This window comes from Symsagittifera roscoffensis, chromosome 6, assembly GCF_963678635.1.
Source record: "Symsagittifera roscoffensis chromosome 6, txSymRosc1.1, whole genome shotgun sequence".
NCBI classification, from domain to species: domain Eukaryota; kingdom Metazoa; phylum Xenacoelomorpha; order Acoela; family Convolutidae; genus Symsagittifera; species Symsagittifera roscoffensis.
In genome coordinates this window covers 20413691-20427115 of record NC_087067.1, presented here as the reverse complement: position 1 = coordinate 20427115, position 13425 = coordinate 20413691, and the positions used below count along the sequence as shown (strand labels likewise).

Genomic DNA, 13425 nt, shown 5'->3' with positions numbered 1-13425 from the left:
ACAAACCTACCTCATCAGAGATTGATTTGATCTATTAATTATCAAAGATTTAATTAATTAGGTACTAAAAGTTTTTTACCATAAATGAATTAGTTCACAGGACCGAAATTATGGGTCATCTCCAAATCTGCTCTTAAGTCACCTAACAGGCAAATTTCAAGCATCTCTACTGACTTCTTTCTGTAATTAGTTCAAAGGTTTCAAAATATATCATATTGGATTAGAGGCGTAATTTGAGACATTAAATATAGGCAAAAAGTTTTATCTAAATGATTTATGGAGGAACTTTAATGAAAATTTTCAAAATGATCAGAATTTTGTTTCGGCTCAGTGTCTGGCGGGTTTTTTTACCATTAATAAGATTTGTATCGATGCTAATTTGGTATTTAATTATTTTACTTGACTTGTTTGTCGTGAAAGGAACTTTTTCTAAAACAAATCAAGACAAAGATGAAACTGTTCCGTTAATTTTGTTTCGTCATTAAATAAGAAAATTGTCGTCTCGTTTTTTTCGTCGTTTCAGTTTCTCATCGCATTTTTTTCTGCGGATTTTGTTTTATTTTCTGTCGGTTAGATTTTTGCGGCTATGCTTGTAATTAATTGCAAGTGGTATAATGTTTTAATTGATATAGAGAACAAAGAAGGCATTTATTTGTTGACTTTGAGTTCATTGACACCTCTACAGCTCTCTATTGTTTGTTTTTCGTTGTGATAAAATTTTTTCAAAAGGTTTTTGACACACAAACGATTCAATTTTGATTTTAAAAAAGTGTGCAGACGTATTTTTTGTTTGCTTGTTTTTATTTTTTCTCTTAGAGAAAGTTTTAAGAGAACAATTTAAAAGTTGTACACCCTCAAATTTTGAACACCCTCATGCTGTTTGACTTCTCATTTGAATTCAAATGCAATTCAGTTTTACTTGCTAAAAAGAAAAAAAAGCATCTAATTCCTCTCCAAAAACAAAAATGCAAACTGCGCAGAAAATATTATTTTTTAGTTTGAATGTCGATTTGAACTTCCAGGTCTCGATTTTGATTGAACATGAAGTTATTTAAAATTTGACCACGTAGAGAACACTCTTATATAGGTCACAGTGTTAAAAGTTTTTCAGAACTGAAAAATATTTTTTTCAATTAAAAAACGGAAATTGAGTAAAAAATGTGTATATTTTTGAGATTCGAATGTTGATTTTTTAATCTTGCGATAAGAAAGGGTGTTTTAACCAGGTAATCCACTTTTTCCAAAAAAATCTTTGGGCACAAAATTTGCACGTAAAAGTGGTACAAGTGTTTTACTTGCCTTATTATATTTTCGAACGCGGGTAGGATTTTGACGACAAAGAGTAGGAGTTCGATTTCAGCCGGGACCTTTTTTGAAAACTAAAAATTGTCGGCTACTTTAGCCTGTCTGCTTAATTTTGTCGGTTTAGTTTACGCAGAAACAATTTTTTTCAGAATTCAGCTTCTTTCTAGTTATCTACAAGCTCCTTCTAATCAATCTAATGACAAAAGGAGTTTTTTAAATAACTTTTTAGCAGTTTCATTTATGTTTCTGGTAAAAAACAATTTTTTGAAGCCTTTTTTTAATATATATACTTTTTTTGTTTTTCTTCATATTCCTTCATCTTTGCATTCAATTGGTGCGACATTGAGCTTCTCTTCTGTGTAAAAAATTATTTTTTGACTGTTTTCTCAAGTTGGTTTAGTTTCACCAAAAATGCCAATCGTAAAAAATTCTAAAATATCGAAAAGTTTAATTGATGGTATTGTCTCCTTTGAAATTCAAAAATTAAAAAAAAAATAAATTTTTTAAAGGACGTTTATTTTTACAACAAAAAAAGTGAAATAAAACAATGCTAGTGAAATAAAAACAATTATATCCACAATTATAGAGCACTGCTCAATGATCATCCATTTTTTTATGATATTCTCAATTCAACAACACTGCTGAAAGATCAATACTTTTTAAAAGCGAAGCTTGCTACCTCCGAGTGCTAATTCTGAATTTGTATTTTTGACATGTTTTTTCAAAAGATGTAATTGCAATTAGATTACATTTTGGGGGTTTTTGTTTTTTTAATTTTCTTTTTGTATTTGCAAGTTTTTTGGTTTGACTTTTATTTTGATTTTTCTTCAAGTTTATTTTATCGGTTATTTCATCAACATGGAATTGCTGGATCGAATCAGTGATTCAGACTTATTAGTCAGGTTTTTGGGGATAAAACAAGTCTATGATTCAAAAGTTACTCTGAGAAAAGTCAATTTTAATATTATTTTGCTAAAAAGTTCTTCGTAATTCCTCGTTTCCAGTATAGTCTCTCTGTGATAGGTTTCAATATTTTTGTTAATTTCAGAGGGTAAGGGTTCCAATTTGTTTCCCGAAATTAAGATTACTCCGAGTAGGTTGCATCTTTTAGCTTCGATTAATTTTTTTCACACTTGACGTTAACTTTTTTCATTCGCATAGTATTGTTTGTTGATTAATGTTATTTCGTACCAATTTTTTTTTCATTCGCAAAGAGCTTGCTTTGATGTTTGTTTCAATCTATTTGTACAACAAATTATAACAGCAGTTTTTGATAATATTAATTGTTCAGTAGCAATAATCCTTGATAAAAAAGTTTGATAAATTGCACGGCAGATTTTGATAATATTAACATTTCAGTTGCAATAATCATTGATAAAAAGTTTTGGGAACTTGAAATGAGTCAGTTTTTGTAACTTTTTGATCTTTTCATCAAGCGACTCACAAAAAGCAACACCAAATTGAAGAAAAAAATCATGAAATAATTTTTTAGGTATTTTTAATGAGTTCACAGCAATTGGTTGTCCTTGTCCAAATTTTTGATTGTTTTTTTTTCTCTTTATCTCAAATATTGAGAATTTTCACTTTACCTCTGTGAAGAGTTAGTGGCAGTAGTTAAAACTCAAGTAATTGAATGGGTATTAGGTTTTTTTTATTTTGAGAATTTTTTTTATATAAGTAACAGATTCTGGCTTGGCAATCTATCAGCTGCAATTTCCATGTCTTTATACTGATTTAGATTTCATCAGAGAGTCAATCACTTTCATGGTTTTAAGTTTAACTTGAAAATGAGAATATATTTAGAAGTAATGTGCGTGAAATCTCGTTAAAGCCCTTACAAAAATATAAGAAAAAGTGTCCTGGTGTCAAAAAAAACTGGTCTGATTATTTCCGTTCGAGACAAATTAAACGAAAAACTTGTCCTTCAATTTGTTTCAATTAATTGATTTCTGTAAGCGTCAAATTTTCATATGCATAATTAACCGATATAGTTTAAAATCATCTTGAATTCCGTGTACGGGTTGATATCATATTGGTTAAAGTTGAGAAAATCAAAAGTAATTTTGTAAGTTTCATGTAATAAGTGGGGTCCAAACAAGTGGTTTTTTTTGCTACTGGCGGAGCGAACATATTTTCTTGTTGTTTTATAAGCTTGCGGTGAGCAAGCGTTATGAGATCCTTATATAAGTTTTTTTCCATGAAAACTTTTATTGACAGAAGCAATGAATCATTTGATAGCTTGGTTTATAATCCACTTGTTGATTTCTGGAGCGTTTGGCCTGCAGGTAACATCGATGTCTGGCCAAAAGTTTGACTACGAAGAAGATCTGTTTTTGGATAACTGAAAAATTTTCGGCTTGAAAAAAAAAGTTCAGACTACCGTTCGCTTGCTCTTGTTTTTTTATATAATGGCAATGGCACAGGTTTTTTTCATTAACGATTTTCCCCTCTTTTCTTGTACGATTCTTTGCTTAGTTAGAGTTTCTCAAATAAGTTTTTTGAACCAAAAGGGCGCTATTTATATTTAATTATATCATCCTAATGCTCAATTAAATAAAAACTTGCGGCCGCATTTCAAAAAAATTGGCACTCTGAGGTGTGGATTTAGTGGGACGGTTGCCCCTCCCTCGTGGATTCGGTTCTCTCATTATCCAAAAATCCCCCTTAGTTACTTTTTTCCAACGCCTATTTCCGATTTATTGACCCTTAAATGATTTCTGAAGGTGCCCTCGGTGCCCATCTATACTAACTTTTTGAAAAAAATTTTGCCTGTATTTTCAAAAATATGTAAAAAATCGACAAAATTTTCGAAGAGAAAATCTTTGAACCGCCTCAGGGTGTTCACTTTTGAAACCGATTCTGTGCTAGTTTTTTGCAACCTTTTATGTTTTTATCTTTTGCCATCTTAGCAAGTTTTTCTCACAAAATTCAATAGATTTTTCGCGCATTTTAGCGGCCTGTTTTTTCAAGTGGCTTCAGTTTTTCAATTTAAAAAGAGAATAAACTACATGTAGTGCCAGATGTCGATTTACGATTGGTTTTAGACTGCACTTCGCTGTTATAACTGTCACTTTTTTGAAGATCCATTGACTATACCAATTTGCTCTTTTAGAGTCAAAATTGTATTCAACTAACCCGCCTCAACATTTTGAGTCTCAATTAGGTTCCAATTTGCTCCCAATTTTAACACCATTTCGCCGTTATATCCAGGAAAACATCAAGCACCGCCCGTCAATTTTGAAGTTGTTTATATTGATGGAATAAAACAAACTGCACATATTAAAATTCGTTAGAACAAAGACTGATGTTATTTATAATTGAGTTCTTTCATCTTTAGAGCTTGCTCAAATTATTTTTAAAAAGCCAACAATTGACTACAACGACTGTGCATGCTTTTTTGACCATTTGTTGGCTGGCTGTTAAAATTTTGCGCGTAACTTACATTAACTGATTTGACTCAGTTTTGCAAAAAAACTTCATCTGATACAAATCTCGCCCCGGTTAAGACAAATAAGTGTAAGTAAAACGCTTTTATTTAGGTCTTCAATGGGACTTTTATAACTTAATTCCACAACAACCCCAATCCCCCCCCCCCCCCCCCCACGCCCCATGGTAAAAAATAATCATCCCTATGAAGAACTAAATCAATGTATAATCACATGCGGATTTTGTACTTATAGTAGTAAAAGTCTCCCTGTTCCAATAGCGGGAAATAGTAAAAGAGATCCGTTAAAAGTTATGTTAGGATTAATTTTATCGTTCAACTTTATACACCATTTTTTTCCTGAAATTTTTTCATTAATAGATTTAAGTCAATCTTTGCTACATTACTTCTTTTTAGAAGGGAGGTTCAATTCTAGGTACTTTAATGCGGAATATTTAGAGTATTTGAATCGAAATGGTGAACAGTCGAAAGTTTTTGGCGAAAAATTTGTCCCACTATTTGAAAGAAACTTAATTGGGGCGAAGTGCAGCTACTGTTTGTCAAAACTATTTGGCTTTAAATTGCGATGGTAAATTTTGGGGCTAATCTTGCGGCAAAAATTGTCTGCTTGCTTTCCCTTCCCTTGTTCTACCCGTGTTTTTTTTTTTGCTCTTAGCTTATTTTCTTCAAAGTGACCTGTATTGATCTACTATTTTTTGCCGCTGTGTAGCGGAATGCGTTATTGATTGTATTTTCCTCTTGATTCCTGATTCCTTGGTCAATTTCGGATTTTATTGCCCAGGGCACTGTGTTTTACTTAGGGTATTAGTGATGCCTCTAACATGCAAACTCAGAATTTCTCTTACGTTAGTCGCTCACTTTTCTGGAAGTTCTTTTGAGCTTGTGACATGGTACATAAAAGCGATCATGCTTGAGGGCTTTTTTGGCTCACAGCATTAGAAAACAAAGGTTAACGCGAAGTGTGCTTGCTTTTAAAAAAATTACTGCCCGCTTCAAGTTCTCTAATCTTAAGTTAAGAAATATTTAATCTTACGTTACCTTACAGCAGTTATTTTTTCTTAAAATAATAATAAATCGACGATATTTTATCGAACCTTTGTTTTATCAAAACCCATTTTTTCAAAAATTCAATAATATTTATATTTAAAATCTTTAAGAACAAAAGTATCTAAGTATCTAAGATGGTCGAATACAGTTCCATAAATTGGGTTCAGTCTAATGATTTTCCGTAAAGCATAAGTAAATTATTTACTTCCATTTATAATTTTTTTAAATAATTTTCGAAAAATGAGAGGTCGGTGATTGATAACGATCATATATTTGGTTCCTTATCATTTGGGCTTTTATTAGAAGCTATTTAATTTACTTCATGTGGCGAATGGGTTTGGAAGTGTTACGTCAAAGCTACCATTTTATTTCAGACAAGCCCGAGTTTATTCGCGGTATGTTGTTTATATTAGTTCAACTTGATCCTCTTTTTACGGTCTGAGGGACAATTTGCCATGCCCCAGGAGTGTCTATATTTCATAGAACCAGCATATTTATTGAATCCCTTGGAAAGATTTATAAACTCAAATTTCTTTTATCGATTTTCGACTGTTTATTTACGCAATTTTAGGATTCAAGCGAAGAAAATAGAGCATACTTCATACAACCAGTATACTTCTATACTAGTATACTTGTTGAATCCGTAAGAAAGATTTATAAACTTGAATTTCTTTTATCTATTTTCGACTGTTTATTTACTCTATTGCAGGGTTTTAACTTGTTATATGTTTATTATTATTAAACTTATGTTTATGATTTTGTTCCAACTACTTCGTGAAGTGAAAAAAAATTTTCCGCTTGTATCTGAGGTACCTCAAAGAGCGTACGTACGGGGGTCAAGTGTGCTATGATATTAAGTTCAAAGGTTGCGTTTGTGATTCGGAATCAAAAAATTTCAAAAAATTGCCTTAGTGTCAATAAAAAAAAATTTTAATTTGACTATTCAGACAATCTATTGGTTTTTAAGAGTCGAGCAGTGAAGATTTTTATATCGGTCTGGGTTAATTTTTTTGTTTATTTTTTTTTCTAATAAAAGTTAAAATGCTCTAATAACTACAGACAATCATTCATACATATTGATGCATTTATGAATGCACTTAGGTAAAAATTGCACTTTTTGAGTTCAATTCAATTTTATCTACTAAAAGTTAGTCAACTTGCTCTCTTCAGTTAGAAATGTTGAACTGGCCGGAAAAAACGTTAACGACTGGTAGTGTCGCGAGTGAATTTAATTTTTATAATCAAAATCTTACACAAATATCCAGTTTTCTCAATTTTAGTTAATTTAATCAAAATCATAAGCTCGTTTTGAGATTCAAAGAGCATTAAGGCCATATATTATTATTTTGAAATTCGAAAATGAATTTTTCAAAAATATCCTCGCGTTTGCTTATATATTTTTTAACTGTCTGTTGGCTATATTTTTTTATTTTTTAACTGTCAATAAATTAGTTTAATGATGATTTGTTTTTCAGTTAGTTTTCAGGAAAAAGTCTTAAAGTTTGTTCATGCCAATTGTTTTTTGTTTGATTTTTGATATTTTTTAAATTCTGATTAATTCATTTTTTAAGTAGGCAAGCTCCACTTTTGATCAATAGAATTGTAAAGGTCACAAAAATTGTGAATGGCTTCTAGTTTATAAATGGATTTTTTTTTCGGAAATTCTAGTGGAATAAAAAACAATCAATTGATTCTGTTTTTCTTACATAGAGTTAATTTTATCAACAAACAGTCAACCATGAGTTGTTCTTGGAACTCAAACAACCGAGAAAATCATATATTGATTGAATTTCATAAGTCAAAGTTTTTGCAAAAAAAAACAATCTATCTTTTTTGTCGTTCTTGCGCTCTTTTGCACTTTTTCAACAGCGTGTCGTCTATGTTTAATATTTTTTATAATAACTGGGACGGAACTTTCTGGGCTACTTGCACAACAACCCGCTAACTTTTGTGTTATATAAACAATTAGGGGAGTTTTTTTGATAATCAACCTGAAGAGAACTTTCAACTTTCGTTAAGCAAAAGATAATTTTGTGTTCAAAAAAACAGATAAACGCATTGGTTTTTTGGACGGTCAAGCCTCACAAGAAAAAATTTAATAACTTATTCTGCAAAAAAATGCAATCGTTTAGCATTCTTTTGAATTTTTTTGGATTTTGTTTTGTCATTCGACTGTTTTTTGTTTTGCTTTTCAAGAAAAAAAAATCTGTTAATTTTTGCAGATTTTAAAAAAAAGTGTTTTTATCTCTTCGAGGGGGCACACAATTAATTTCGGTTGACATACTTAGAGGTCGGGTATAAACTTAGTTATATATTATTTGGAAATGTGCTCGGTTCGCGTAAACCTTAGGTCGGTCGCTGTTCACCTGACTTCAAATTTCTTCACGTGAAAAGATTTCGAAATATCTAACACCAAACGCCAAATTTAATGAGATACATTTTAGTAAATATCCACTAAGTCGGTCCATAGATTTCCCGTCATAATAAATGGTATTTAACCTTCTTTTGCACTATTTGCAGTCCCAGTTAGACCAAACTACTGGATAGAACTGGTTAATGAAATATTCAGATCCAGAGTATGACCTGACTTTTCACCATAAAGTCGAAAATGTTACTGCCGAATCGAGAAGAAATAGACTGAAAATTTTCATTTCTAAGAAAATTAACAAAGGGCAGCAAAGTGTTCTACAGCTAAAAATTAAAAATTGTTAGTCATTTTTTCATCTTTCAAAATTATTGCCAGGAATCTAAGCTCACGGTGGCGAGCAAAAATTTTTGACCAATCGGCGAACTTGAAAATAAGATCACCAATTCTTGAATGAAAAAGAAAAAGTGTCTGTATAAAATTTATATTTTCGATAATATGAACGGTACTCAAAGTTAAACAGCCCCCTGGAGAACTCATTTTTCTCGTTGTTTCCATTTGGCCTTCTAGGTCGTAAGTAGTTATTGATAACACTGGGGAACAAAACACCTACAACGCTCCAAATTCTCACAATGAAAGACTTCCAAGCTAGTTAACTTCAACTCTTGTGCTCAAGTTACAGCTCAGTTCAAACTGCTAACTTACCTTTAAAAGACGCTTGGTATTTATCGAAAATTGTCAATTAGAAGATCCCTTCTGTATAAACAATACATGATTGGAGGACAATTTGCATATATTTGTCGGTGGACTTTCTTTGTTTTAGTTTTGGAAATATCCAACAGAGACTGTTTATCACTTTCGGCTGCAATGAATAACTGCCTCCAGTTTAAATTAATAAAATAGACCCAATTCTACCAGCCGAAGGAGCCAATTTCAATATGGGTATGTACCTTTTTTTAATTACTCGAACCGACAAATGTATACAATATGATTACTTATAATTATGATTGTGGCATCTCAAAAAGCATGTTTACCTATTGCAAAGTAAAAATATCAAACGGGTTCATGCCAACTAGCTGGATCGAGGCTAGAACACAGAAATGACAGGCAATTCGTTTTACGGTAAATCAGGGAATACGGACCCTTTCAAATGAAAAGTCTGCCAAATGAAAAGTCCTTTTCCGCAGCTCTTTGTGTTCAAATGAGCGCAGGGGCGGATCTAGGATTTTCTCGAGGGGGGGGGGCGGATTTTCTTTAGGTCGACCAAATTGATTTTCCGAGCTCTCCGAAAGCACTAAAAAGGCAAATTTTTGAAAAAACCGGTCAAAAAAGCCGTTTTTGGGCACTTTTTGGAAAATTTTGACAAAAAAATTGCGTTTTTTTGGCGCGCGCTCCCCCTCAAAGTTAGTATATATTGGCGCCAAAGGCGCCTTTAGAAAAATTTTGGAGTCGGTCGGCCAAAAACTGATTTCTTAAAAACTACCAAAGATATTTTGTTTTTTTCAAATTTTTTTGCTTATGGAAAAAAATGTCAAAAGATCTTGTGCTCAGTATGAATTTTTCCAAACAAGTTTTTATTCTTTTCTGTAAAACTTTCAAACAATGTGAAAGATACTGATATTCAAAGCTCAAAAAAAATGTTTCACTTGCAATCATTTTCCGGGAAAAATTGGGGGTTTGACAATAGCCAGTTTGGTATTTTGAGATGTGTAGCGCGGAATATTGTTTCATAAAAGCTTAGCGCTGACAAAAATAATTTTAGACAAGCACTTTTGTCCAACGTGTAAGTTTTTAACATGATGTCAATGAAGTTACAGTCTCGCGAATTTTTCAAAATAATTTGTTCCATATACTTGTTCAAATCAAGGTGTAAAATAAATTATGATTTTGCAAAAAATATAATTAAGAACTTCACAGAAGCAAAAAATGAAAATTTAGTAATTGGTTTAAAAAAATCATTTACAGTGGAGAGAAAAAATAGCCCGCGTTTAAGCATACAAAAAACGAAGTTTGTTTGATTTTGTAGTTTCATTCTTCAAAACAAACTTTTGAAAAAAAAATATTGTCCATTTTCGATCCATATGAAAAGTTAAACTTTTTAATCGCTTGTGTAATTCACATCTAATTCGTTTGTGTCAAATAGCTTGTGTTAACTGAGAAAAAATCGCTCTTCATTTGAATCTGATTACCAAAAATTCAAATTTTAGATTCTCTGCTGCCTTTGTTTTTGAAAGTGCATATTTCCTCACTTAAGGTTTATTGCGCTAGCTGATTTCGAAAATGCAAAATTTGGTGTCAGTGCTTTTGTGATCATTTGACACATTACTCAGCTGATAAAACTTTTTAGTGTGGGACTTTTCGATAATCTTTTGAATGAGATTTTTCGATTCATTCGACTAAAATTAACACTCAAACGAGTTTTCATTATTTTTAAAGCTAGAAATTAAATGCGAAATAAAATTGTTTTCTGAAAAATTGGACAATAGTTTAAAAAAAGAGCATTTGGATTCTATAAAAAATTTTAGTTTGAAAAAAAATCTTGCGTTGGAATTTATGTGGTAAGACTGCCTGAAATATCAATTTAGCATGCAAACAGTTCGCAAAAAACCGCCAAATTTCACTTTTTAATTAGTTCTGTTTCTCCAAAAAATTAATAACTTACCATAATAAACTAATAAAAAAAAGTTGAACGGACCAATATTATCAAAACTTATGCCCTAACATTGGCAATATCAAAGAACTTAAGCACCCTAGACCGTTCAAAAAAATTATATACACAATTTTTGTTTCGTAACTTCTTTTAAGGAAAACTAGCTAACAGTTCCAAATGCGCTAGTTTCTCAAAATTTAGATACTTTTGTGATTAACCCTGTATTCAAAGTATAATTCTCAGACGGATAGACAAAGTTTTTACAAATCTTTTCTTAAAAGAAATAAAATTGAAAATTGGGAAAATCAAATTGTTTTCCCATGTTTTGGCAATAATTCATTAAAAATTTCTCAAGACAGCTCGAAGTTTGATTTTTACTCAGTAACTGTTTTTATTTCTTGTCCTCTACGCTATCCACACTGTTGTAAATATCTGTCACGAGGTCTAACTTAAACTAGAGTCTCAATTAAAATGCGTTAAAACACGTAAAACTGAACTAAAATGTTTTTGAACTAATCAAGTTTTTGAACATTGCTCTTACGTGTTAAAATCAATCAAAACTTGTTTCATTTAATAAGTCAGCAGTTTGGCATCTATTTAGCTCAAACAGTTTTGACAAACTATAATTCGTACCTAACAGCCAAAACATAGTAATAAGTGCTATTAATTTTGAGTAGCCAAATTAACAAACATTATCAATTAGCTTGCCTCCATTCAAATTTGAACTAATTCGAGTGCGGGTTAACTCCTGACACTTAGAAAATTCACGTTTATGCTTTCAATGTCATAGAGTAGTTTGTAGAAGCACGCATAAATGAATACAAGACTGCTCGTATATCAGGGCAAGCCTTGAATGTTCCGACTGTCCCTTAAATTATATCGAATAACTTTTGAGAAAAGAAAATATTGAAAATCTATAAATTTTGGACTATCAAAGTGTGAAATTTTGAGTCGTACAAAATTGATACGACCGATTAACTAGCTTCAATTCAATTCGGAAAGATTTTGTTGTGCGGGATAATTCGGCACGCATAAATAATTCGCGTTGTGCTCTCAGCATTATAAATAAACTCTTCAATGCGCGCATAATTTAGTCCAGATTATGGCCACTTTGGCGATTCTGAAACCCCCAGAACTTAACAAAAAAACAGCGGAGGTAAAATATCTTTTCAGATTTGAACCCAGGAAGTCAATATTTTCAATGGAAAATAAAAAATTTTTGTTGAAAACTATTATTTTGATCAGCCAAAATTGATTGAATAAAAAAATCACACCGAGCATAAATATTCCGTTTTTTTTCGAAAATCGAAGCAATAATGATCAAATTGGTAATTTTTATTTCCCTAGCTTCCGAAATTCTTTTGAGGAAAACAATATCTTCAGCGGGCAATAAAACTTGCTAGTTAGGATTCAAACATTGATGTTCATCATGTGTTGAAAACTATTTTTCTCATCGCCAAAATTGATCTGAATAAAAATAGTGCACCAAGCATATATATTTCGTTTCTCTCTCGAAAAAAAAGTGGAACAATAAATAGCAACATTTTTGAATAGAATATAACAAAACTGCGCGTATTAAGGCGAAGCGCTGAATCATCTAACCGCAATTCAAGGTCTAGGGAGAACGGTTTGCTCTTAGAAAATGGGTGCCATTTAAAAGAAAGAAAAAAATGTTTTTTTTTCAAAAATCATTAACCCATACGCTTTTTAGAATACACAATGATCTGTTTCGCATATAGCAAAGTATTAAGCAGGTCAAATAGCTTGCCTCAATTACACTTGAATTTTTTTTAAGACGGAGTAAAACTCTGTTTACGCGTTAATAGCACGAACTATACTGCGCGCTAATTGTCCCAATTGGCCGAGATGGCAATCTGTAAACCCCCAAATTTCACGAAAAGTTATCACCGGTGAAATATATTTTTTATAAATTTGAGATCAAGTGAACAATACCTTTCAGCTGATATAAGAAAAAGTTGTCAAAAAACGCCAGTTAAAAAGTCGAATCTTGTCTTGAGAAAAAGAACAACTCCGAGAAAAAAATGTTCACTCATTTTCTTCGAAAATAGAAGGAACAATAATTTTTGAAAAATTGGAACAAACAGAATTAGTTAAATGAGCAATCTGCTTAGTTTAAGCTACATTTGCATGCGAAATTGATTTTAGGTGACCTTGACACGTACTTTTTGTCTGAAAAATTAGCTTTGCATGCAAAATTGTCTGATATAGGTCATTTGCTTTTTTTCATTAATTTTGTCTGTTCCATCGTTTTGCAACTCTTTCTAGACAGAATCAGTTGATGACAGCAATTTGTCAGTTGAGAAGAATTTTTGCAAGCAGATTTGAATGTTAGACAAGTTTGAGACATATAAGATGTCTGAAAAGCTAGTTTTTGTACGCAACAACTTCCCGAAATAGGCCATTTGCTCTTTTATTTTTTTCTGCCCATTCGATTTTCTTGCAATTCCTTATAACTTTGAAAAAAACAATCTTGGAACTTGAAACAAAATATGCAATGGAAAATGAAGCGTGTGTTTTCAGATTTTCAATTAAGTCAATTAGATTCTCTATCTGCAGCTAATTAAACCGGTCTCAAATTTCTATCATAAAACT

The 13425-nt window shown here is 31.6% G+C and overlaps 1 protein-coding gene across 3 annotated transcripts in view; it reads left to right on the top strand.

The window, feature by feature from the left end:
* Window positions 1-4657: 4657 nt before the first annotated feature.
* The window catches only part of LOC134847580 (anoctamin-8-like), a 36504-nt gene continuing 27736 nt past the window's right edge, over window positions 4658-13425 (top strand). Inside the window, exons 1-2 of one of the 3 annotated variants that reach the window (XM_063864675.1) lie at window positions 4658-4821; window positions 8986-9104. In XM_063864675.1, coding sequence (XP_063720745.1) covers window positions 9101-9104 — 4 coding nt within the window. In that variant the 5' untranslated portion in view covers window positions 4658-4821; window positions 8986-9100. Of the gene's footprint in view, window positions 4822-6021; window positions 6193-6224; window positions 6441-8985; window positions 9105-13425 lie in introns of those variants that run through there. The other 2 variants (XM_063864676.1, XM_063864677.1) reach the window with 2 other exon arrangements.